The sequence below is a fragment of the Daktulosphaira vitifoliae genome, unplaced genomic scaffold, assembly GCF_025091365.1.
Source record: "Daktulosphaira vitifoliae isolate Bord-2020 unplaced genomic scaffold, ASM2509136v1 Scaffold_3, whole genome shotgun sequence".
NCBI lineage: Eukaryota > Metazoa > Arthropoda > Insecta > Hemiptera > Phylloxeridae > Daktulosphaira > Daktulosphaira vitifoliae.
In genome coordinates, this window is record NW_026099574.1 from 4,269,198 (window position 1) to 4,296,742 (window position 27,545).

At 25.5% G+C, this 27,545-nt stretch overlaps 2 protein-coding genes across 3 annotated transcripts; both read right to left on the bottom strand.

The window, feature by feature from the left end:
- Positions 1-120: 120 nt before the first annotated feature.
- Positions 121-12,988, bottom strand: LOC126900956 (uncharacterized protein C05D11.1-like). Its single transcript, XM_050676996.1, is given in 19 exon segments — positions 121-322; positions 605-757; positions 815-975; positions 1,374-1,517; positions 2,983-3,169; positions 3,233-3,485; positions 7,108-7,288; positions 7,572-7,793; positions 7,873-8,046; positions 8,218-8,343; positions 8,345-8,473; positions 8,543-8,818; positions 8,890-8,980; positions 11,515-11,669; positions 11,734-11,856; positions 11,934-12,143; positions 12,224-12,324; positions 12,390-12,530; positions 12,724-12,988. Coding segments are annotated over 19 exon segments (3,189 nt in total). The 3' UTR covers positions 121-225.
- A 2,496-nt stretch (positions 12,989-15,484) lies between these two features.
- On the bottom strand, positions 15,485-17,758 carry LOC126902725 (sentrin-specific protease 1-like). Of its 2 annotated transcripts, XM_050680296.1 has the most exons (6): positions 17,587-17,758; positions 17,269-17,372; positions 16,880-17,029; positions 16,623-16,755; positions 16,423-16,527; positions 15,485-16,150 (listed from the first exon to the last, which is right to left on the bottom strand). In XM_050680296.1, the coding sequence occupies exons 1-6, from the start codon at positions 17,756-17,758 to the stop codon at positions 15,564-15,566; spliced, it is 1,251 nt and encodes a 416-aa protein (XP_050536253.1). In that variant the 3' UTR covers positions 15,485-15,563. The 2 variants fall into 2 exon arrangements, with proteins under 2 accessions (XP_050536253.1, XP_050536254.1); XM_050680297.1 differs by lacking the exon at positions 17,269-17,372 and having other exon boundaries at positions 17,587-17,739.
- Positions 17,759-27,545: the final 9,787 nt, after the last annotated feature.

Below are 27,545 nucleotides of genomic sequence, written 5' to 3' on the forward strand. Positions count from 1 at the left end.
ACCAATATTTTATTGTGAAAATTAAATTTCATATCTAAGAATTCAGTGTTTCTTATTTTATAACATATTTAGAAATACTTTATAAAAAACAAAAATAACTTTATAACGCAAAATGTGAGTATTTAAAATTCTTGAGCATCTACTTTGATTGTCTTGGACTGAGTAATGTATTTTATTTAATTAATAATTTTTAGATTTGATAATATATCATTCAAAAAAGTATCCCTAGAGGTATTTAAAAATGTGTTTTACCCAATTATGCTGTTTTTTATTTATAAAAATTTCATTTAAAGACTTGTACACATTCATTTTAATACCAATTCTGAAATTTTAAATATTTTAATTAGCAAATTGTTATTTATATTATTTTAGTGAATTGGTGTAATTGTAAACGATTGACGTAATTCTAATAACAGTTTTTTAGATGAATGCACGTGTTGTTTTTTTGAAATTAATTGAATGCGATAGCAACGCAAATGATGACCATAAAATTTAAATCTAAAATAAAATCTGCTAAATATTCTATGAAAAAAAAATGAAATAACAATTATCCCATTTGTTTACATTTACACAAATTCACCTTTATTGTCATTTAAAATATTACTTTTTAAACTCATTAGCTGTTTTTTCGACTTTTGTAGGAGGACATACTATTGCAGTTACGGTATATTTTGGATTAAATAATGGTATCACATACCTTCTGCCAATTTCAAAAAGATCTTCAAGCTTCACTAATGATATTTTTTTAACTAGGTCCCTAAAGAAAATACAATTATATTTTTGAAATATTTCATTATAATAAGTAAAACAATACTGGGTATAAGTTTGTTTTAAATTTCGGAAGTTTAACAAAATTGAATGTGTAGTTAATGTATTAACTGTATCCTCGTTATTAACCATTTGAAATATAACACAACCTTTTGCTGATTCAAATAGTGTTTGATCCCAATTAAAGCCGCTGGATAAATGTTCATCCTAAATCATAGAAAGATTTAACAATACAAAATTTTATCCACATCAAATATTAATTGATGACAAGAAAACAACATTAAAAAATCTCGTATATGTATTTCGAGAATAATGTTACCATTATCGGTGCTAAACACAAATAGTAAGTGTAAAAATTCAAAATACTTATACGAGATTTCTTAGTATTTTTTGTGGCTTTTTGAGTTAAATATTTTTAATATTTTCTAGATTTTAATTATTATTTTAAATACATGTAAAACTTTAAATAATATTAGACATGAGTGATCAATTCATATTATATAATTAATGAAAATTAAAGTTTTTTTAAATTAAAATTATTATAGAGAAATTTAATTTGCAAGTATATTTTAAATTCATAATATGATTTTTCCAATTCTACATACTATTATTGATTTTGTGACTTTATAAGCAGCTGATACATTTACAGAATTGTTAAACATTAAGCTAATTTTTCCTTTGTCTGCATTTATAATAATACAACAGGAATATGCATAACCTAATCCTCGTACGTTCTTCCATATAGGTCCCTGTTAAAAACAAAAATTGCATTTATGAAATGAGTGATAAATACAAATTTTGAAAACCCAATAACATTAATTTTGGAAATATAATTGCGTTTATTATAAATTTATTTTTATGATTGCCTATAATGTTTCATTTAAATCTGCTATATCAATAGTTAACATATTAAGATTACAATATGTATGGTTAATATTGAAATGAGGAAAATAAGGACAATTTAATATAAAAATTATTATTTTAGCTTCGATGCGAAGCTGAAAAGGTATTAATTTTACTATGATGTGTTTATTTTTTTTTTTTTTGTGTCTGTCACTACTTTTTCTCATCTCTCACTGACCGATTTTTCTCAACGATACGTCAAAAGATCACAAATAGTATCTAGTCAAAGACATTACCCTCAAAAATTGAAAAAATTTCCCTCGTTCTCGTAAATAGTGAAATATAAAATCATAATATTTATCAAAACTTTACAATGCATAATATATGAATCCAACGGATTATTATTAGCCCAACCAATTGAAATGTGATACAAGTCTATTACCAGTTATTATTTATTTAAATATACCATGTTCGAATATGGGCACAATAAGCAAGTAGTGTAATAAAAAAAAGGGTAGATTTAATTATATAAAATTAATTTAAACCCAACTAAACTTATAAATTATTTTTATACATATTTTTTACGAATAGAAAAAACTAAGTCTTGTAATTCTCGAGAAGTGGATATCGATTTTAAAATTTAAAAAATGTTCTACCAACTATTTTGACTTTGAAGCCATTAACATGCCCTGTTTTATTCGGGTACTGACATGCGTCTTTCTCTATTTCGACGCCTTAGTGAATACCTTTTTACTAACGACCCGTTCTGATTACGACTTTATCTAAAATATTAAGATTCACACTATACTTTTGAATATCTGTATAATTATTAAAACTTTAAGTTTGTGTGTGTACATTATTATTATTTAAGTACAACCTTCGTGTTCTTACTACATTACTAAAGCTTCGATGCAATAAATCTTTCGGCATTATATAAGTGCAAATTAAAAACTTCATGCCAAAACTTTTTTTCATAACACAAAATATTTTAGCATAGAAGAAATCAAAAATTTTATTTCAAGTGATTCAAAAGGCTTAATTCGTATACAAATTAATTTAATATAGCATATGATTAACCTAAGTTAATTAACCATTATTTACTAGAAGAATAGGTTTATCAAATTTATTTCCATTAATACAATTGAGTTTGTTAATCTATTACAATAATTTATTAGTTGTAAATCATTTTCGATGAATCTAAAAGGGTATTACATACTTTATTTAATTCAGCGCAAGATGGTTATAATCATGAGGTGAAACCGCTGAAAAAAAATCTTTAAGGACTGGTCCTACCATAGAAAATACTAGACCAAATTAATTTTTTTGAGTAACCAAAAAAGAACCCGACTCTATTAAAAAAATATTATATACTTCATTCTGAGTAAAGTATGTTACAAATACATAAAGAGCAGCTAAGTCTGGATGATTATAATCTTTTATACAATCAGTAACTTGTTTGAAATAACTTGACTCGATAGAACCCATTCCAACAATACAAGCTCGTATTCCACATTGGTTTATAGGTAACATAGACTCAAAGTCAAACTGTGTTTTAAATCTATAAATTTTAATTATAATAAATGAAAATATTATTTTAATACTAAAACCCAATGTTTATTACGGATGTACTGATGAATTTGAATTATCTTGAATAACTTTTTGTAATGCAGCAGAAGCTTCAGGAGTAATATCACATAATTTATCTATATTACCAATTATGTGTAATTTAATATTATCTGGATTGGCTAAAAATAATTTTAATTTTTTTAAATCTTCATCTACAACTTTCCAACCTTCTTCAGTTTCGATTGTTTTTTGCAAGCTTGTTAAAAACTTATATTGTCTTAAAGTATTACAAGCATATGCATTATTATCTGTTAAAAAAATTGAAATTAGCTTAATTTTAACGAGGAAATTAAATAATAAGACAAGAAATAAAGTAAATTATTATGAGTTGTTGACTACATAGACATCTGATAGTCATTAAAAATATACTCTAGTATTAAAATACTAAGCAAAAATATATTCAAAAGAGTAAAAATAACAGGCAAAAAACCAATGCGACTTACGGATGAAGTGAAATCTCTTTCACAGTCATTCAACTGAATGAATATTAGGTTTAAAATAAAAAATACACCTTAACGTTTTATTTTCAATTGAATTGAATTAAATTTATTATTAAATTGCTTATTCTATTGTCACGAAAAACGTAATGGGCTTATGATTACTGAAATATTTTATGAAAGTTTTTGATTGAACGTTATAAAGATATTCTGTAAAAATTACAACTTATGTGGTTTCTTAAAACTTTTTTATGCACAATTAAAATTATTTGAAATTAAATTATTAAATGCTTTTTAATTAACATAACTTTAATTTTCGAAAATATAGTGAGAAATTATAATTTATTATTTACTATTATTATTTATTAATAAAAGTATATACAGGTGATCGGTTTATCATAAAACACTCGATTACTCACAAAAGAAATACAATTTTAGAAAATGGTTTTTGATATAAATTAGGTATATTGAATTAAATTTAAACATTTTAAATGTTAAATAAGCCTAAATTTTGAGGACTGGAGAGTAGCAACTAAGATAGAGTCAGGTGGAAAAGTGTAGTAATGGCGGCAAAAACTTTTAAAGAGTAGACATGCCAAAAGAAGAAGACACTTTAAATAATGGACTACAACTAAGAGATCAAAATTCAAAATCTAAGTTGTTGCAGACTTTAATTGAAGTCTCGATATATTCACTGTAATTTTTTTAATAATTATAAGCCTAGTACAGTGGAGACGTGGCATAGTTGGGTCAAGTATAGATATCTGATAATGATTAAAATTACTATCATAAAAAATGCTTCCATGTTAATCTGTATATAGTGTTTAGTTTCTAAAACAAATTTTTGAATTATTCTAGAAGCAATACGAATACCTATTTACTTATTTATATCTTGATTATAAGTTTTATGATTTAAAAGTATACTATATGAATAAATACTTATTATAGTAATTAAATTTAGAATAAAATGAATATTTAATAATTTAGTTTTTTTTCGGAGAAATTATTAAAAGCTATCTTCATTATTCCTGAATTTGATAATCCTTATTTTATAGTTTTTACTCTTATTCGTACTTTAGTGAAAAAATTATTTAATTCGACAATTTTTGGCGCTTCAAAAGAAATTCAAAAACTTGTGAACAAATTCAATTTTTAAAGTTCTGTTTCGCAATAATGATCGATCATATGGTTTCGATTTGAAGACGTTTTTTCATACGTTCATAATACATTTTTTACTCTAAATATTTATTTTACAGATGTTCCAGATATAGACAATGAGTATTCAATAACTGTTGAAAAGTTTTTGACAAAAAATCATTTTTTTCTATTGTTTGAATTACATCACACCACATTTATGTAGTGTGACGTAATTCAAACCATTTTTTCAATAAATAAAGCTAATTATGCAGTAAAAATTGTTTGACTTTGCTTGTTTCTATTTTTTCACAAACCATTTCATTTCATTCTCTGAAAATTTTTGACTTTCAATTCTCGTTATTGTATCACCCGTCACTTTCAATTGGCTTTGAATAAAATATAACCATACAATAGAGACAGGTTAGTTATCAAAAAACTGTTTCAGAATTGTAGAATATTACCTTAAGTTAAAAAGTACGTTTTTAATGCAAGAAATAAATCGATAATCCTAGTAACAGCTAGCTGCAAAGATAACCACTGTGTTATTTAATAGTACCCAAAACATTTTTGTACACGACATTTATAAAACCACTAAATTTTTTTAATTTTTCCATTCGGAGTGTATATATGTGAAAATATTGAAATATCTTTAAATAATATTGTTTGGCAAAATATCCGTACTAGTTTACATTGCGTTATATAACATATGAGCTGCATAACCAATGCCTGATATTTAAATTTTCGTTGACAATTGCAAAATATTTTTGATTCTTTTTCTTGCGCTGCAACCAGAATTTGTCTTACATTTATCTTCTGGAAAAATGACTATTTTATTTGATAAATTGTACTTTTCTAGAACATCTATTATGTAAATAGACCAAAAATCCGCGATTTCATTTTGTAAGTTTGTAAATTCTAACACATTTTGATTTTTAACTGTTGTGGATTAAAATATTAATATGGAGTAATTATTGCAACAAGTTTTAGATTTTTATAATTTGATGTACCTACTAAAACTGTTTTGAAGAGAAAATTTAGTATTTTTCAAGTCTTTTAAAACTTGTCCCATTGCAAATGGAGTGATCATTTTTAAAACAATCGCTTCACATTTCGTTTGTCCACAATAAACATTTGTATCATGAATTTTCTTTGTGTAGTGTAAACATACAATTAATAGATCGAAAAGAATGGTTGTGCATAATAGTATGCAATGCAAACATACCTTCTTATGCCGCAATACGATTTTTTTTTATCTAGTAACCCAGATTGTTCTTTATAAATAAAAAATTACGTTAATTAGTCTAATTTAGAACTATTTGACACGAAAATAATTATTATTTTTGTAAGTCCTGTTTGAAATACCACCATGTCTTTTGTGAATACAGATTTACACATGGCACACTAAACTTTTCCTATTTCATCGGCTCCTCTTACAAAACTGTGTTTTCAATTTTGTTTTGAAACTTTACCATCCCTATGGTAATAAGTATTGATTTTTAAAGTTTGAAAAAAAAATGAATATCACAATTAAGCAAAGTTGTACAATTACAGAATACGATCAATAGATACGCCGGTATGCGACAAATCCGAAACATAAACACGATATCGCGGATGATCAACTATCAGTACCAGACAACAAATAACAATTATTACCAATAAACGTCTAAGAGACGGAAGGACTCGAACAATATAGAAATTATTTGTCGTTCGGATTTTTTTAAACGAATATCAATTATACTATTTAGTATCATTTTTTGTAAACAGTATAGCAATTTGTAATTGTTAGTTCGTAGTGATTGTCTCATGCTTATCGCCAATTTTATTGTTTGTCATTACAGACCACTCGACCCTTATTTTACGAAAACTATAAATAGTTAAAACTATAAAATATGTTATAAATAGTTAAAATGTCCTGTTTGTATTTTTCGGGATAACGGGACATGATTATCAAAAAAGGGATAATTCCGTTTTAAAGAGGACACGTGGTCGTAAACGAAGTTATAGTCAAAAATATTAAATTATCATATTAACTTTTAGAGAAAAAAAACCAAGGATAGTAGTGTTGCAGCACAATGAACGGTTGGGTTGTTAACTTCTACGTCTTTTAAGACTTACAAAATAGATGATATCTAATAGTGATTAACATCACTATCGTAAAAAACGATTCAATACGAATCTATTAAACTTCATAATTTGTATATTTGTAATTTTACGATTTCTATGACTCAAATTTCACTAAAATTCTTGTTAAATTATTTGCTTAATTGAAAATATAATTTTATATTTCAATAGTTACCTTGTTTGTGCATCATATTTATTAAAATTTGATTTAACATATGGATTCCATTTCTACGAAAACTAGAAACTTCATTTATCTTTCTTGACAAATTTATAGAAAACCAATGTTTAGAAATGACTATATTATGAAGAAAATCATGAAGCCAGTTGATGCCTTTATGATATTTTTTTAGTTCGACCTATTCAATTAAAACATTTAATAAGAGTTTAAAGTTTCAAACATCAATTATTTAAAAATATTTAACAATCAATTAATTATTATATTTAATATGATAACGATTTTTCGATTATGTTAATAATTTGCAGAACCATATTTAATTAAGATTTTTTTTATTATGCTTAGTGTAACCTAGTATAATAAAATAAATATTATAATAAAATTGTAAAATATATATATTATGATAAATAAATTATTATTTTTTTATTAAAATAATGTAAACACTCTATGACATTAAAACATACATTAAGTGATAAAAGTATGACAGAGGAAAAATATCCCAATGAAAACGATCGTGAACCAATTCCAATAGATGCTTCTGTTGAGAGTACATCTTTTTCTAATTCCCTATAATCAATTTCCACACCATTTCGTATTACATTATTATATATTATCAAATCAAGAAAAAGGGGTAAGTAGTTTCTAAGATTCAATGCCAAATCTTTAGTGTTGATAAATGCACTCAGCTGAAAATAATTATTATAGAACAACATAATTAGTAAGTCTTACAAGTACTTAAAAAATATCATATTTTTTTTTACTTACGTAAACAAAATTACTTTTAACATGGTCTATTTCAACAAATAATGGAACTTCAGAAGTTTTGAATAAACTATGTTGATTTATTGAATTTGATGAAAAAGTATCATGAGTTAAATACTGAATGAATTCAACATTAGGAATTTTAACTGACGTAAAGATTTTACTGGGGATTTTTTTCTGAAATTAATGAATCCATAAGTTGATTGAGGTGTTAATATATATATATATATATATGATTAAGAAAATCAAATATTTTGCACAAACATTATTCATTGCTAGTTTAGGACTATTACATCATAAATGATAATTATTATACAAATATTTATTATTTAATTATTTTTATATTACTTCAGATTCTATTTTGGCATTCTGTAGTTCAATAGCTTTTAATTTTAAACCATCTTTCCCTAAATCTTTTTTGCGTTGTGATACTCTTTGAATTTCTTCATTAGCTAGTTCATGTTGTTTTTTTTTTGGATGGAATTCCTCTTACAACTACTTTATGATTGTTTATAAAATAATCAGTTAAAATCCCTTTCCAAAACGAGATATGTTCTATGAGAAGTTTATTCAAAATACTAACTGTGTTCAATATTTCATCTAACTAAAATTATATAAAATTATGCAGTCAAAATAAATTTCATTTTTGTAATGTGTCTTTAATTGTACTTACATCCGATTGACTCTTTCCATATAAAAAGTCAAAAATTATTAAATTTGATAAAGTAAAACGGGGATTAGTTTCTAGATTTCTTAGCCTAGAAAGCTTATCTGTTTCAATATATGTTCTCAGTCTTTGTAGGTCTAAATAATCATCATCATCAATAAGTTTTTCCAATACTTTATTCAATTTTAATGGTATTTCTTCTTCATTTAATTTTTTAATTGGTACATCATTAAATACAAGAACTATGGATGGATTTAAATTATTACTAATACGGTAAGATACCTTGAAATAAATAAACAATAATTCACTAAGAATAATAAATTGAACAAAATCAAAATTCGTATTATTTTTACCGATGTACATAATGGGTCAGATGTTTGAACAAACGCAATCGACATTGTCTTACTAGTTAAATAATTTAAAAGCAACTTGCAAGCTATATAACTATAAAAAAATGTATAATTAATATTTAAAAAATATACAGTTTTATTTTATTGAAACTGTGAGTGGTTTTATTGTTTATATGATTCTTTAATTATAGATGTTTGATTATTTAATCTTGCAACATCAAAATTTTTTATAGTATAATATTTTAAATTGAAGTCTATACATTTATATACAGGTTGAACAAATCAAATTGACAACTCCTATAAATTTTGGTACAATTGACATTGTAATTTTTTTTCAAATAATTTTTGCATTCTTAGACTATGTTAATGCGTTTGTGTACCAACCACTTTATTGTCAAAAACAACCAGTTTTTGTTTCATTAGAACGACGAAACTATTGGTGCGATCATAATTTTGAAAATGGTCGTGAATTCAGTTTCATGTCACTTAAGTATGGCTACTTTTCTGAAATTATAATTCTTTTCACCCTTAATTACAGGTTACATTTTTAAATTTTTTTCTAAATAAGTGATCACGTTGAACGAGTTGAAATTTTAANATAAGTATTGATTTTTAAAGTTTGAAAAAAAAATGAATATCACAATTAAGCAAAGTTGTACAATTACAGAATACGATCAATAGTATTCTTTTTCAAAAGTATTCTTACCGGTACTTAAGTAACTTGAAACTGAATTCAGATAGAATTTCAGAATTCTTACCGCATCAGTAGTTTCGTCTTAAAAAAAAATGATTTAGGTGCACAGTCGGACTGAAAATTAATAGTTTTAAACCAAAAAACATCAAAAATGATTTTCTTAACATGATTATTATTTTAAAAGAAATCAAGTGGATAATAATAGATATAGTGGAAAATCACTTTGTATTTCGTTACCTCAGTTTATCATAAGCCAGTGGTAGTTAGAACAATGTTTTTGGAAAGGGCAGCCTCTTTCCTATTAATATATATATTAGATTGACATTAAATGTTGTAAAAATTCTCCCTGAAAATATTTATAACTAAGCCTAAATTATTTTTTTTAACTTATATGTGCATAAATAATTAACAAAAAAATTAATGTAGGCAATTATAGCTACACAAAACGAGTGATGTTTTTAGATAAAATAACATTTATTGTTTAAATTCGGGAGCCTAACATATGATAGACAAGTTATCAGGACAAATTCTTTTTAACTTATAACATGTAATATAAGTTTTGATTTAACATATATTTGAAGCTTGCAGTATTTCTGGAACATTTTTAAAAGTTGAAAAAGTTTTATTTATATATATATATATAAGAGGTAAGGACCGATTAAAAAAATAAAGTATGTAAATATTTTCAAAAAACATAGAGTCTTAGTGGGTCTTAATTAATAAGGTTTATCATATTTCTATGAACTAGTAGCGTTTGACGATACACAACCCAATAAATCATATCAAAATTTTTATCTATTCAGTTTTTGATAATATTTTAAAAACCCTACATTAAATTAAAACTAATACAATGAACTTTAAGATAAAAAAAGAAAAATTATCTAGGAGTTGATGGGTTTGGTGTTTCGCGTATTCATTAAACAATAAATAAAAACATCGATTCACGTAAAAAAGAGGAAAATGATAGACAGTTTATTATTTAAACACTTTTAGAATATTTACAATATATGCACGCACTACGTGTACTAACTTTCTACATGAGGCAAACTAACTAACTTATGACCGATTGGTTGATTGACTGATGTCGCGCCGTTTTATAGTGTGTTTTAGAATATTCTTTTATGAGACGATCGAGAATATTCGCTCTATATGCATTTTGTGTTGCTTATTTGTCGCGAAGATTCTCGATCGTTCCATGGTCGCTACAATGGGCATTAAAGGAAAAAATCATAGAATATTTATCATAATTAACCGATTTTAACATTAGATATTATCATGGCCGCCGGGATTTGACGGTCGGTTGTAGAAAGTGTACTGGAAATTATGTGAAAAAGAGAGGTACGGTTCAGGATTAGAACCCACGACCTAAGGTGCCGTAGAGATAAACCTTATCACTAGGCCACCGAGCACTTATGATTCAAACCCGATAAACTTTTACTTAAATTGATAACGTGTCTGCGGCTGAGGGAAATACGGTTCCGTGTTAGCATCATTCAAAATTAAACCAAATTTAAGGTTTTTTTTTTACTAGACGATTATAAAAAGGTCGTTTTGTAATCTTTGAAATAATTACGATAAATAATAATGTAATTTTTGTAAAAGATACGTAAATAGATGAATACTTTTTTTTGAATACATCAAATACTTAACAAAGAATTTTATTTAAGTGATTATCATCACGTTCAGATATCAATCATTATTTATTTAAAAATGTAATAATCCCACACTACTGAATCTCTGCTGTACTTTATTTTTTCACTTTTCTTCTTATTAGAGAAAAATAATAAAAAAATTGTTTTGAAATAGTATAATAATGCTATAATTGTTTAAAACTAAATTACAGTTATATGATAATTGAATTAAAAGTTATAAGTATATAAATTAGATATGAGCCATTTTATAATATTATACATAGTATTAAATAATTTAAATACTTGTATGAATAAGTTGACCCAACTGGGCCTCTCCAACCTATATTGATATAACCATTGGTCTCTTCGTCACATGGAAATAGTTCTACATAATTTGAAGATTCTGTTAAAGGATCTACAGGGCTTTGCCAGGGTTTTACATATTCTGCACGGCTTCCCTTTATTTTTAATATTTAGAATTAAATCTTCATTGATAATAAAAGTAAATAAAAATTTCATTACTTTTGATAAAATCTTTTGAATAACTGGTTCTAAACTATTAAAAAAAGAAGAATGGTCTACTTTTCCAGTAACTAGAAGTAACAGATTTTCAGGCCGGTAATATGCTTGATGGTATTTACGAATCTTACATATTAAATTTATTAGCAATACTTTATTATTGTTTATTATATTATACACAGTTTTAATAATAATCTTTTTACTTTTTCATTAGTAGTTGACTCTCTTAAATTTTTCATAGTTCCTGCACATACTGATTTGTAGCCACATTTACCAGGATATATTTTTTTAAGCAACGAATAAGATAGAATATCATATGCAGTGTTTTCACGTCCTTGAATTTCACAATAAACAACACCAGCATCTTTACCTTCTGAAGTTACACGATGAACTTCTGTGATAAAATCAGCATCCTAAAAATTTGTAGAATATTATTGACATTTTTTAAATAATTACCTAGAGTGTGTAAAAAAAATAACTAAAAAAATTTTACATTCAAAGTAGGATATAAAATGTGATCAAGATAAATTGGAAACAATGAAAGAAATCCTTCACTCCCGGCTGTGTTGACTTTGAAACAAGTATGATCCACTTCTATAAAATAAAATATTAATAATTAGAATCTAGGCAATACTTGTATAAGTTTTTTAATAAATTACTTGTATAGCCTTCGATTCCTATTGCAAAACAACGATTTGACATTAAATGAATAACTCCTTTGTAAGGATAATCTTCCGATCCAAGAAATATTAAATGCTCTAATGTATGTGGAATACCATCATCATCATGGGTTTCTGTGGCTAAAAATTTCATAAAATAAATCATTTTTATGTCAAAATATAACTTATTAAATTAATTTACCCATAGTGAAATATTNATCATCATCATGGGTTTCTGTGGCTAAAAATTTCATAAAATAAATCATTTTTATGTCAAAATATAACTTATTAAATTAATTTATCCATNAAAATATAACTTATTAAATTAATTTACCCAAAGTGAAATATCCATTTACAAGAGGTCCATCAATGTCACCAAATACAATAGTAATTCCAGTACGTAAGCATTGATACTTATAAACTGGTATAACATTTTCAAATAATGAATGATTGAGAAGCCTATATTTATCAGCAAAATTTTGGTTTATGATATCATCATTAGATGCTAAAATAATATCGGTTATAAACNTTATGATATCATCATTAGATGCTAAAATAATACCGGTTATAAACCCAAAAATTAAAATACTTTGTAACATGATAAAAAGGTACCCCTTCATTTTTGTATACGTATATATTTTAGATTTTAGATTTTAGATTTATCTTGATTGAGCCGTCTGTGTTTTGCGTTTTATATCTTCTTGTATTTAATAATATTTGATCAGCTTTGGCGCAACTTAAATTAAAATTTTTGGAAGGGCATGAATTTTTTTTTTTGAAATTTTGGAGATACTTATTTTTAAGCCCCCTCTCCAATGTGTGAAGAGGTATTGGATACAATACCTCTTACAACTGCACTAACTTAACTTAGGAGTGTTATAAACTTAATGACTTTGACTATACATTTTATAGTCAAAGTCATATCAATTTTGAAAAATATTATTTATGTAAAAACAAGACCACGTAATGAAAAGAAAAAAATTTACCTACATCAACTTAGACCAAGTTGCTGTGATGAGACTTAAGTATTGTCTAGGATCTCATTTTTTAAATAAATACACTGCAGACTAATAAAAAATGAATAATCTATCTTAATAAAATTCACGAGTATATACCTGATCATTTACATGTAATTAAACAAAAATTGATCTACGAATCTACATGATGTTAAGCGTGTTAATAATTCATTTTGGTTATCAGTTCTTAATTCATTGAATCGATTCTTTTTAGTGAACTGAATCGAACGAATCAATACATGAAAATTATTTAAATTTCAATGATGGTGCTATCAAAATACCAAGGTTCTCTAGTTCCCCTGATGCATATTTGGATTTAACACTGGTTTCAGATACAGTGTTTGTGATCAGTTTATTCCTCGATTTACTTTTTACAAAATTTCTTTTACTAAACGTTCTTTCACATGTCTAGTAAACACTAAACATATATTCGCCGAAAGCGTTTGAATCGTATTTGGTATATTTGTATACGTAACGAATTAACTTGAAATATGCTCATAATAAACGAGTATAATTAGTACATATTTCGTATATATGTTACATATTCAACTGCATCTTAAATGAGTGTAAATTCAAATTTAATTGTAATAGACTAGAATTTACATTTAGTTTAGGTATGTTCATTTATTTTCGAGTAAAGTATAAAATTCACGTTGAAATTAAATGCAAATTAATTGAACGTAAAAGTTACATGTGTTTTAGGTATACGAGTAGTTTTATGTAAATTACCTGATTTTAGATAATAACAAGATTGCTTATATCAAATAATGCATACACATCGTTTATGGATTTTGAGTACACAATGTGTTCAGACATGTAATTTACACGTGCATACATGTATTTTGTATACAAAATATAATAATGTTAAACATTACTATAATAACGATATTCTGTTTATAACTTAATAATGTTAATTATAATAAATTATTTCTTTGTGAAATNACTTAATAATGTTAATTATAATAAATTATTTCTTTGTGAAATTAAGTAACTAATATCACATAGAATGAATTTATATTAATTTCATTTTAGGATTAATTTGCCATTGCCTTTATATTCTATATTATAATTTGAGTTTTTGAATAAAGTTTATTATTATTTAATAATTTTATAACCATGTTTCAATAAAAATAACTTTAAAAAAAAATGTACATTTTATTGAAACATGTATACCAAAGTAAAATGTTAATCAACATCTTACTTTGTAATTTATTTATTTACTAATGAATTACGCCAAGAAAGCTCAAGTACAGTTACAATTACTTCTAGTTAATTTAAACTATAAATCTATACATGTTATTTCATTTAAATCAATATATAGGCTGTTGAGTAACTATGTCTCGCGTGATTCTTGTAAAAGTATAATCATATTGTCAGTGGCGTATTTTGGGGGGATGTCCTCCATGTCTGGACACCTCCGACTTAAAAAAAATGCCTAATATATTGGTATTAACTTTTTTTATAATATACTATAAAATAAATGGTATTTTAAATAAATAACAAAATTGATGATAATTTGATAGGATTCGACGACACGTATTTATCTACATTTTATCAGAGACTTCTAGAAATTATTTGGATTTCATTGGGTCATTTAGATAACAAAAATACCCGTAGCAAAAATATAGTAACAACGGAAATATTCTGAACTTGTAGTTCATTTTTGAATTTATATTATAGTTTATCAGTTTAGAGAATTATAAACAAATAAGTTTAGTTACCCCTATTCAATATACCGCATTCATAAAAAATACAGAAAAGAGTTTTTTATAATTAAAATAGTATTTAAAAAATAAACAAAAGTTATGAAATTCTTTATGAATCGTCATTTAGTAAAATTAAAATTAAGTTGTTAAGATAGTAGATACGCTTGTTAATTTAAAAATTTATAATTGACTGACTTTTTAACTTAATTGTATCCATAACTGTATATTATAATATTTGTATATTCACATAACAAGAACATTAAATTATTCCAGTTAAGATAAATTAAACAACAATTAAACATAGAAAAAGTAAAAANAAAATAACAAAACAACAATTAAACATAGAAAAAGTAAAAAAATGTTTGGTGGTATACAAATAAAAATTTCAATTTATAGTGAATATTAAGAAAATTGATATAAAATACAAAAATAAAGTTTCATTCATAAAAATATTAATTGAATAGCTCGCCAGCAATAATTTCATTTTTGTGTCTTAATCTTATAAAAGGCATAACATTTGCATTTATTGGTGTTGTATCTCTTCGAGACATTTTTTCTGCTAGCTCAGCAGTAAATGGCCCACAATCATGTCCATTGGTTTGGCGAGATGTCTCGCCTATTTGTAATGTCCATGTAGAAGCTTTTCCTTTTTTGTCCATCTCCCATTCAATTAAGAAATTTTTTAATACCATTGGATAGGGACCCTCATACGACTTAAGACTATCATATGATGTCACAGTCTTTTCAGGTATATTAACCACTGTCAATATCCAATGACTCTCATATACATTCATGGGCACAAAAAGTAATTTTATTGTGTGAATATCTTTTTTTATCCATCTTCTTACAGCTGGATAACCTCCTCGAAGATACGCTACAATAAAATCAGTGACAACTGCATAAACTTCACCTTCTGACCGTTTTACTATCATTTTAATGTACTCATTAATTGTGTCTGAAGTATACCAAGATGTGGCCGATTTAAATGAAGGTGCATTATACTGATCGAGAGATTTTGTGTTCTGATCTTGCGTTACTTCTGCAAGTGTAACCATATTTAAACATTTTTCATAAAATTAATAAAAGACTTTGTTGAACAGTTTACTATTATTTAGGTTTATTTAAGGTTTTGGAATATGAAATTAAACACGTATAATTACTTTTGTTTAAAACGTCCATGGACCCCCTTAATGACACGCCTCTGCAGAAGTTATATTAATTTAACTCGTATTATTATAATTAATTGTGTTTAATAAATAATCTTTTTTTATTTAATTTTACATAAAATAAATAGATTAAATAACTAATTACCTTTTTTTTTTTCTGGTACTTTTATTACTTCAATAGTGGACAGAGCAAGTAAATTTACGTCATTCGGCGTATTTAAGGTCAAAGGATTAGAACTAACTTTTGGCTCTAAAATAATTTATGTTTAAAAATATTACATATTTGTTTCAAAAATCAAAACTTCATATTTTTTAAAAATTAATTATATTTTAAAAGTTGTATACTTTTTATGACTTTTTCATCTTCTTCGGATGAATTTCTTTTTAAATTTGGTCGAGCAGTAGTATTAGAAGATATCTCAAAAAATTGTTTTTTTATTTCGGATTTTTTGCGTTCCAAATTTTTCTTATGAAAACTCTTAACGGATAATAAAAATTTAATTATATAATAAATTTATTTAAGAAATCTGCTTTAAGTCCAAAAAATGGTTTAGGGTATACCCTAAAATCTTTTTATTGAAATAAAGCATAATAAAATATACCTTTTCTAACAAATCAGCTGATATTAATAGCGGATTGTCTTTTGAAATTGCTATATTTTTTTTTTCTGTTGAATTTAAAATTTCATTTTTATATTTTTCAGATTTTTCATTCTGAAAAAGTGTTCCGAATTCTCTTTGCTGCATCATATTCTAGGTAACCAAAGAGATATTTAAATAAACAAATAAACTATACTTAATATTATATTATTATCTTCGATAAAAATTGAATTTCCCATAAAAATCTAATAGAAAAAATAGCAGAATAATATTAAACATTATGTTACCGCATTTATATTAAGGGGGTTGATAGTTTATTTTATATTTTTGAATCAGACAAACCCCAATAACATAGCTAAATCGAATAAATATATTAATATAATTATAGTTACCAATTTTTCTGGAATAATTTTATCATTTTTATTCGTTTTTCGATACGTGCGTTTTTTTGGAATAATGGAATTTTTTATAGGATAAATATTTTTATTAATAATTGCTGCAAATTGAATATAATTTTAATAATTATTAATTAAATAATCAATTTCGAAAAAGGTTTTTAATATTAAAATAGTTAAATTAAAGTAAAGCGACTGAATTATTGTTATATATGAATAAGAGAACTTATTATTAATTTTTCTTATATTTTATATTAAAAAACTTTTTCTCTATTCGAAATAGTTAGTTTAATTATTAATCTTAACAGTGTTTACAGATAATTCTTCCATCTTTAGTTGACTTTTTTGATATTTGTCCTTTATTTGTATTATTTAAAACACAATTGGAATGCATGAAACGACGATTCCATATTTCTTCAACTCTGCGTATGACCTTATGTAAGTTTGATTCATTTGTTTGACCAAAAATATTTTTTTCACTTGCCATATCAATAACTAATTAAATAAATCTTAATAATTACACAAGACGATAGTTTATTTTTCACGGGAAAAAACGAAGTGAACTGAAATGTCGATAAAATCAACATTTACATCTAATTGTCAAGGAAACTTAATTGTAAAAATTCATTAAAAAAATGTATAAGCCAATTATAAATAAATTTAGTATAAACAATACTTATTTATTTTAATTGTATTATTGGTCAAAGAATACAATATTTTAAGAATTTACAGAGAATTTAGTATGAACAATACTTATTTATTTTAATTGTATTATTGGTCAAAGAATACAATATTTTAAGAATAATACAGAGAATTAATAAAAATATATAAAATATCTATATTTTTTAAAGATATTTTGAAGAAAAACCTTTTGTATTTGTTTGTTTATTTATTACATTAGTTTACATTAAAAGGTTCATTAAAAGTTGGACACCACCCGAGAAATCATTCAAAATACGCCACTGCATATTGTATATTTTTTCTTTTCATGAGATAATACAGTCCTTTGTTTTATCAATTTGAAACAAATTTTTGTTATAAATATATAATTAACTAGCTTAAAAATAAGTAAATTATAAACTAGTATTTTGGTTGCTATTAACATTTTACTATAATGACTGAAGATAAATCGCGGTTTGTTTAATTTATCTTTAGACATTTATGAAATTCACTACACTACTCGCCATTATATAATAGTGCTAAAATTTTTTAAGTCATAATATTTTATAACAAATTTGTGATAATATTTTTGACCAGTAAAGGTCAATAATTTAAGGCTAATAATATCAAATTATTAAACATTTATAAAAACATATAAGTAGAACATTTGATAAAATTAGTAAATAATACTCAAACATTTATTTAAATAAATACAATTAATATAAGTTATTTAACTAATCACATTGTCAATTTTATTAAAATTAATCATAAATAAACAATTTATTTTGAACGCGCTCTAAATCCGATATCAAATTAGTCTGAAAAGTATTCAATAACAATTAATTATAATCAATTGTTATTCGAACTAATAATAAATATAATATTTTTAACAATTTATCGCAAAAACTTAAAATAATTAGGTCTTATCAAACCTAAAATATGAAAATTAAATGATAAATAAATACCTAGATGGCTGTTTAACTGAGATGACTGAGCTAACGATTGTCGTTATCGATGGATTAATATTTAAATGAACTTAAAATAACGATTTTGTTTGATATAATAAACATAATCGGAAATAATATCAAATATAGTATGATTTTTGGGTTTAATGCCCTACAACTCTTAGAATTTGAGATTTCGAATAATTTTTCTTTGTTTATCGTATAGTACATTTTATTAGTTTTAATTCAATAAAGATTTAAATAACACAATTTTTTTGGAATATTATCAAAAACTAAAAAGAAAATTTTTAATATGATTTTTAAGCCTCCCCGATACGATAATATAATTTTCTTTTATATAGATGCGTGAGGCATTTACCTATCATTTCGCATATTTTTTTTATAAATTTGACACTTTATCTGCTCATAAGAGGGATAAAAAAGAACAACTTTTTCAACTAAACTTTTGAAAGTATTCCGGAAATACTGACACTTTTATATATGTATCTTAAATTAAAGCTTATGTAATATACTTTATTATGGAAAAAAAAATTTGGAACTTTATTTTGTCTTCATGGTGAAAATGGTTACCGTATGCTATTTTTGTGTTAAAATTTTCGATTTTATATTTTATTTTATTTTAAAATGCCTTACAAAGTTTTTGAGTAAGAAAAAAAAGTTTAACTTATTTAATTTTGATCTCATTTAGATTCAATAACTTTAATGAATATCAAGGACTTCATCATTGTAGTCTTTCCTCGTTTGAAATTTCTTACTTATATTAATGTTTTTTTACTATGTGATTTTTTTTTATAACTCTCATTTATTTTCTCAGCTCTCACTGGACCAACTTTTTTTAACGATACATCAAATTATCACAACTATTTTTTTATAACTATTGATTGTTTGTTTAGTTAAACTAAATCATTAAAATTAATGAAGGTCTGATTTTATTTTTATTTATTTCAATTATAGAATCTTTTTAAACACCAAAAATTACTTAGAAATAATTACTATGATTTCTATTTAAGTGATTTAGTACAATAAAAATTCAAAAAGGTATTGAGCTTTTCTGATAAATTTACAGTAAATAGTAATTATACAATTTCCTTCTTCCATATTAATCTTAAGAATACTATTTTTTTATTCTCTTAAATGTTTTTATTTAATAATGTAAATTTCAACTTAATGTTGAACTAAAAGTTATGATAACAAATTCAATTTTTTTTTATTATAAACTTTCAAAAATATGATAGTTTGCACTGATTCTTTTTAACATTATAAAAATCAAAATCTGTAATAGTTTAAGAACAATTTTTTGTGTTTTTAACTATTTTTTTATCGTAATAAATCATTTCGTTAAATCGTTAAGACAGAAACGAACCCACATTTTTTGGATAAAGATTATGGTGATGATAAATGGCGAATAGGTTTGGTTTTTATTTATTAAATTTATAGAGATACCTAATTGTAAAAATAATACATAAAAATACCAAAAAATCTTTTATGTAGATATATATATTTTTCTTCGAGACCTGTAGGCACTTTTTAGAATATTTTTAATGCTGCTAATTGTATTTTTTCAAAAATACTATATAGTGTATTCAGTAAGTAAGAAAATGGATTTCTATTGTTCTCATTGTTTGTAACAATTGACTTGTTTCCTTACTAACTGAATACTTTTTATATGTATATGACAACATAGATATTTTTTAATTTTTCCGCGAGTTAATTCGCTCAATGTGTTCGTTCCTTTGCACGCCACTAGTGATTGGGCCCTGACCATCACTAAATATCTTCATTGCCATAGTCTGTTATCGTCTGCCATTACGTGCCTGGATCTACACTCTGACTCGTCATACTCAGATGTTCGACACCATTACCACAAGATCTCATACAGTCCACTCCTCATCATCAACAGCTTCATCTATTCAGCTGAGTTTATATTATTTTTTAATGTTATTTATTGCTTGTTTTAACTGAGATTAACTATTTTGTTTTATGCCGCTTCGCCGGCCATTAGTATTTAAGGGCCCCCCGTTACCCCTTAAATTTAAGATACTCTCTGAGGGATTTCTAATATATGTGATTATTTGTTATTTAATTATTGTCTACTCTCGTTTACTTATTGGATGTATAGTTAGCTATATGTCATCTCCTAGGTGATCTACTCCCGCATCAATAATAACGTTTTATAAACAGGCTTAAGGTAAAACGGCATTCTAGTGCGGTGCACAACTAGCCGTCCTACGGTCTAGCTGCCTCGTACAAAACATTCCGAAAAAACTAACATTTATATAAATATATATATATAAATTTATTATCTTAAGAATTAAGCGCGTATTTTGTATTTTTATGTACTGAACCACAAAATGTTATCTAGTAAACATTCATAAATTTAATTTTGAAAGAATTATTTTATACATAAAATAGTTCTTTAAATGTAAATATATGATATCATTTTAAAAAAATATTTGTCGAGTTTCCCTCAATCACATTTAATTATTGAATTTATATTTTATTAGAATAATATGTAAAATAAATTAAACATCAGAAAAATATAACAAATTATATTATGTTTATTTATTAACAAAAAATCATAGAAAATTAAGAATTTAAAAAAAAAAAAAATGTTATTTCAGTAAAAACAATATTAAAATACGAATCAAAATGATTCACAGTTACAAAAAGAAAATATTACAATTCTATAAAATTAAATAATAATAAAATAACATATGAAGTAAAAAAAATTGCGATAAAGGTTATAATCTATACTAGTTTTATTTATGTGAGGCCAGTAATATTGGGAACGAAAACTCAACACGAGCAATTAATATTTTGAAATGAATAAATTGTTTTTTCTAAAAAAATTATTGATATTAAAGGACAGTTTATATAGATAGTACGAAAAAGTATATTACAAAAGAAAAATTTTAATTATTAATGTATGGTTTATGTTAATAATAACGTCCCAGATGTTAGTTTTATTGAAGAAAAAATTAGATGCCTACTAGGCCAATGTAATTATTGCATTCATTTAAGAGTTTTTTTTTATTACGAGATAGTAATTATATTTTTTTAGGCATTGAGAACAATTAAAATAAAAGTTTTTAGTAACGTTAAATCGAACATAAGAAATTTTCATGGAATCATTTAGAATGAATCAGTGATATTAAGAATTATTTAAATCTTCAACACTTTTAGTTCATTTAAAATGAACTTGAGGTAATATTAATCTGGCAGGCTGTATAATTGATTTCTTTGAACTTTCTTCGATATTTGTTGACATTATATAGTTGTCCTCTGAAAGAGTCAGATTATAGAGGTCTAACATCATGTCAATGTCCATCTCTATTTCTTCTGTGACCACTTCCATTGGTATAACTTTATCAGTTTCTACCAATTTCGGAGGATCACAATCCATTTTTTCATTTAAAACACAACGTTGGCGACGAATATAATCACCGTAGACCCCTTTCAAAATACATTTCAAATTTTCAATGGGCGACATCTTTTTCTGTTGGGTTGATTCGTAATACATTTTGTGACTTACGCGGGGCAATTTCGGTATAAATTCCATTTTATAAGAAACATCAGGTATATTAAAAAAGCCAGTATTACTGTGTCTTAAACCTAAATAAATTTAATTGATTTAAGTTATCATGTGTTAAACATATTTTTACTTTTAATATACTCGAAAAATAAATTACACGTTTAAAAAATATTGTTCTAGCTTAATTAAGATTAGTTTCATAGAAGTTTTCATATATTAAAAATTATTAGGTATAGTCAGTCAGTTAAATAAACGTTTTATTATTCATCTATAAATTTAACAAAAAAAGAATTCGCTGGACCACAAAAGACTAATAAGTTTGAAATATTAAGGGGTAGTACTGTTGCAAAGTTATTTCATTTTATTCAAATTATTTAAACTAACCTTTTTGTCTTCTAGACATGGCATATGGATGATGAATGTTTTTATTCATCTTGAAATATAAAAGCACTGTTTTAATAAACTCTATATTTTTAAAAGATCACTTAGATATAGAAAGTTTTTAAACGATTCGAAATATTTGTCTTAAATTTATTTAAAGAGCGTAAATTATTCATCTAACGAAGTCAGAGAACTAACTGGAATTATTTAGTTTACAAATGTTTATTTACAAAATTTTATATATCATATTACTAGGTAACAAAATTAACTTGTTCATTTATTTTTACACATAGTTTTAACTTAAAAAAAATAAAGATTATTTTACTAAACTTATTAAATACTGTATAATGATTAAAAACCCATTTTACAAATTTAACATTCAAATTCGTAGTTCATTAGCACAATTTAAAGTTTAAGACTTAAAGATTATTTATGATAAATTTATTTTGTACAACTAAAAATCAACTTTTTAATTAAAAAATAACAATCAAGTAATAAAAATATTTAAAAAGAAAAATTAACTTGATAACTCTCTTAATATTCTATTTTTGTGTTAAAATTCTCCTTTTTGTATTTTATTTTGTTTTAAAATACCTTAAAAGTACACTGATTTTCATAAATATCATATATATTTAATTCACATAGCATATGAAGTTAAACTTATTAAAAATTATTTGCTCTTTTTAAGAGAAAAATAACTTTGAAATTGGAACTAGCTTATATTACCAAAAATTTGACGTACGGTGGCCGATTCGGTGACACTTAAATATTTCACTCTTGGGGTAAGATGTTCGAACCCACTTGTAGTAATGAATTTTTTTTTATTTATTTATTAAAATTAGAATGAAAAAAGATGACAAAAATAATTTATAGATTTCTTCTCGGAAAGATCGATTTTAAACGTGAACGATTTATGATTAAATCGTGTGCATTATAATATAACTAAACAGTATGCGTTTGTTAATAATTTTCTAAGTTTTTTATTTAAATTTTTTGTTTGAAATGAATTATGTTCTTTTAAGAATATAAATATAATGCATAAATCGAACAATATACTTGTCTCAACTATGCTACATATCCTTTTTTTTATACTTAAATACTCTTTTTAATTATATCATATTCATATTGCGATGACGAGTTCAAAGACACTCCTGTCTGCATAAAATCATTTATGTCTTTGCATGGTATTTTTGCGAAATGCGTATAATCTCTCACAGAATCGTTATCAATCACGGGAAACACACCTTACTTGAAGTGTGATAAAAATATGACCTTGGTAAATTGTAACTCTTACACCGAAACACTAGATGAGGTTTTGTTAACCAGTCGAATGAAACATTCACCCTTCTTAATACAATACATTAATTTATTTATTAGCAATAATTCAAATATTTCAATTGCTAATGTAACCTGTCAAATTAAATTGCTACCAAATTACGTTACTACAAAATTTAATGCACCTCATAGAATTTCACCTAAACAAAGGGACGAATTAAAGAAAAATATAGACAAACTATTTAATGCAAATATAATAAAATCAGTAACTTCAAATTTTGGAGCACCGGCATTTTTGGTTAGCAAAAAAGAAAAAAATTCCTTTAGATTAGTAATAACTTATAAAGAATCAAATGAAATAGTTCAATCAGATTTATATCCAATACCACACATACAGACTTATTAAGAGCCCTAGAAAATGCAAAATATTTTAATTTACTTGATTTTAACAGAGCCTTTTTTCAAATACCCGTTAATACTGAAGACCAATACAAATTAGCTAATTTTTGACATTTTTTCAATTTTTTTTTTCTTAAAACTGCCATAACTTTTTTTAAAATAATCAAATAAATATAATTTACAGGAGAGAATTCAAAATAACAACTTTTTCACAAAAAATTAACTTTTTCAACTTAACTTTTAAAAATGTTCCGTGTATGGTACAGAACGTCTTTAGAAGGATCTAGTTGACCAGTTGTTACAAAGATCATTGATTATATTATTTCATGGGACAGCTGATCACCAGCATCTTGCTGTACTCACCCCCTTGCCCACCCATCATGGCAAATCGATGACCTCCGTGTCGGTTTCCATCCGTGTACAGTTCATTGTCGTAAGTCAATCAGTCAATTGTTTTTTGTGTCACTTTTTTTCTGTTCCAAGCGCCTTCGCTTGAATAGTAAATTGTTCGGCCATTGTACGCCGTTATTCTTTTATTTGTTTGTTGCACCCTTGTGCTCAAAGTTTACGTGCCCTTGCACGCCACTAGTGATTGGGCCCTGACCATCACAAAATATCTTCATTGCCATAGTCTGTTCTCGTCTGCCATTACGTGCCTGGATTTAAACTCTGACTCGTCATACTCAGATGTTCGCCACCATTACCACAAGATCTCATACAGTCCACTCATCATCATCAACAGCTTCATCTATTCAGCTGAGTTTATATTATTTTTAATGTTATTTATTGTTTGTTTTAACTGAGATTAACTATTTTGTTTTATGCCGCTTCGCCGGCCATTAGTATTTAAGGGCCCCCCGATACCCCTTAAATTTAAGATACTCTCTGAGGAATTTCTAATATATGTGATTATTTGTTATTTAATTATTGTCTACTCTCGTTACTTATTGGATGTACAGTTAGCCGTCATCCCACAGGTGACCCATTCCAGCTTCAATAATAGCGATTAAAACAGGCTTAAGGTAAAACGGCATTCTAGTGCGGTGCGCAATTAGTCGTACTACGGTCTAGCTACCTCATACAAAACAATGGTCGTTTGCGATTGGAGAGTAGATTTCTGACGTATTTGTATTGTATTACATACGTAGTGTATTTATCGTCTACCTATGAAAAACTTCTATACTGCTTTGGGATACATGGGTTATTTTCTATTAGTTTGTTTTATTATTAAATTATCTATATTAAAATTTGGGTAAGAATCATAGAAATTTTTAGAAATATCCAATATATTTATACATATGTAAAAATATTATAACATTACATATTTATATTTCATATTATTAAAAAAACATGTATAATAATGTTTAAATCTCTTAAAAAGCGTTACAGTCTTTCTTATTTAATATCTGAATATTAGAAGAACATTTTTAAATTTTTAAACAAATGGACTATTTTTGGATTATTTCTTCCTTTTTTGATATGCTTATTCAATACATGAATACTATTTTTTTAAATATCGAGACATAAAATAATAATTGAAAACACAAAAATTTATGTTGGAATCTTTTATGACAAAATTTTAAAAAATTATTTGAAAATATAATTAAGAAATTAGAAGAAATGTGTATCTTAGAGATATAAAAAGAAACATTTTTTTTGAAAATTTAAATATTAAATAAAATAATATGTTGAGCAAAAAAAGGAAGGACATTTTATCCATTTTATTATATATATTAATAATAGTGATATTTAAAGTCTTATGAGTTTTTTGATAAAATGACCACGTCTACCATGAATATCAACGGCTCTCAAAGCAAAATAATACTTGTAATCTGGTATGTATCCAGCCAAAAAGTATTGCATTGGATTTGAAGATGATTCAATATCATTTATGTGAATCCAATAGGGAGAGTTTTGATAAATATTACTCCAATAGAATAGTTCATAATAACAAATGTCCTCATGACGTTTTTTTAATTCTACCTCCCATTGAAGCATCAAGATCATTTCATTCTTTTTTATTTTCAGATTGATTGGCGCTGGTGGGATTTTATTCCGGTCAGGCTCATTTTCAACAGGCAATGTATCCGCCACGATACTCTTTTTGATCGCTTTTTTTGCGATTAAGACATTTCGCCTTTCTATTAATTTTTGGCCGTATAACTGGACAAGATCGAATCATGTATGATATATGATCGTATGAACATGAAGACCCAGTGTTAGTTTCACAAGTTCCAACCTGAATGTTGGGTGTCAAAGGTACTTTAACTTGAGATTCATCCAACTTAACAACCTGACTGTCTAATTTTTTTTGTTGACTACTTTCTACATATTTCACACAAACTTTTTGTAAACCAAAAGGCCCACGTCTACCGTGTTCATCTACAGCTCTTATAGCGAAATGATACGTATAGCCATACTTGACGTTACCTATTTTATAACCCATAGGTAATGAATAATATTCAACCATAACGATCTTTTGCCACATTGCTGCGTGTGGAATAGCATTTGTCTCTTTACAATAATAAATTTCGAAACTAACTATTTTAGCATACGAATAATTTATCTTTAAATCCCAAATAAAAGCGACAATTGTTCCTTTATTGTGCGCAGTGAATTTTGGAGCGGGCGGTGTTTTTTCCAAATCGGCTTGGTCAACATTGGTTGTGCAATAGGCAACGGTGGTGGATACCTGAGATTTGTTCTTCCCATAGATGGAAAGTATGATCTGTTCTCAAGTCGTCGAAGTTTTTCAGAATCACTCACGCATTCCATTTCTACAATAATGTTATCAATCGAATCAAATATTACCAAAAAACTTGAAACAATTAATTATGTAGTAAAATATTTTAGTACGTAAAATTACGGAATGCAGTTATTTTCTTAGAAACAAAGTTGATTATTTAATAATAAGTTATGTAATTATAGAAACAAAACTGTAAATAAATATAGCTAATATTATTGGCCTATGAATATAAACACTTGTAAAATGTTCTTATTTTAGCTTCGATGCGAAGCTGAGGAGGTATTGGTTTTACTATGATGTGTTTTTTTTTTTTTTT

What these genes read in the sequence shown, in the direction of transcription:
- LOC126902725 (XM_050680296.1), bottom strand. Translation starts at nt 17,758, where the DNA reads ATGGCAAGTGAAAAAAATATTTTTGGTCAAACAAATGAATCAAACTTA. An exon ending in TAAAGATGGAAGAATTATCT is followed by an intron (nt 17,373 to 17,586) that starts GTAAACACTGTT and finishes TTCAATTTGCAG; the next exon opens with CAATTATTAATAAAAATATT. An exon ending in AGATGAAAAAGTCATAAAAA is followed by an intron (nt 16,528 to 16,622) that starts GTATACAACTTT and finishes AAATTATTTTAG; the next exon opens with AGCCAAAAGTTAGTTCTAAT.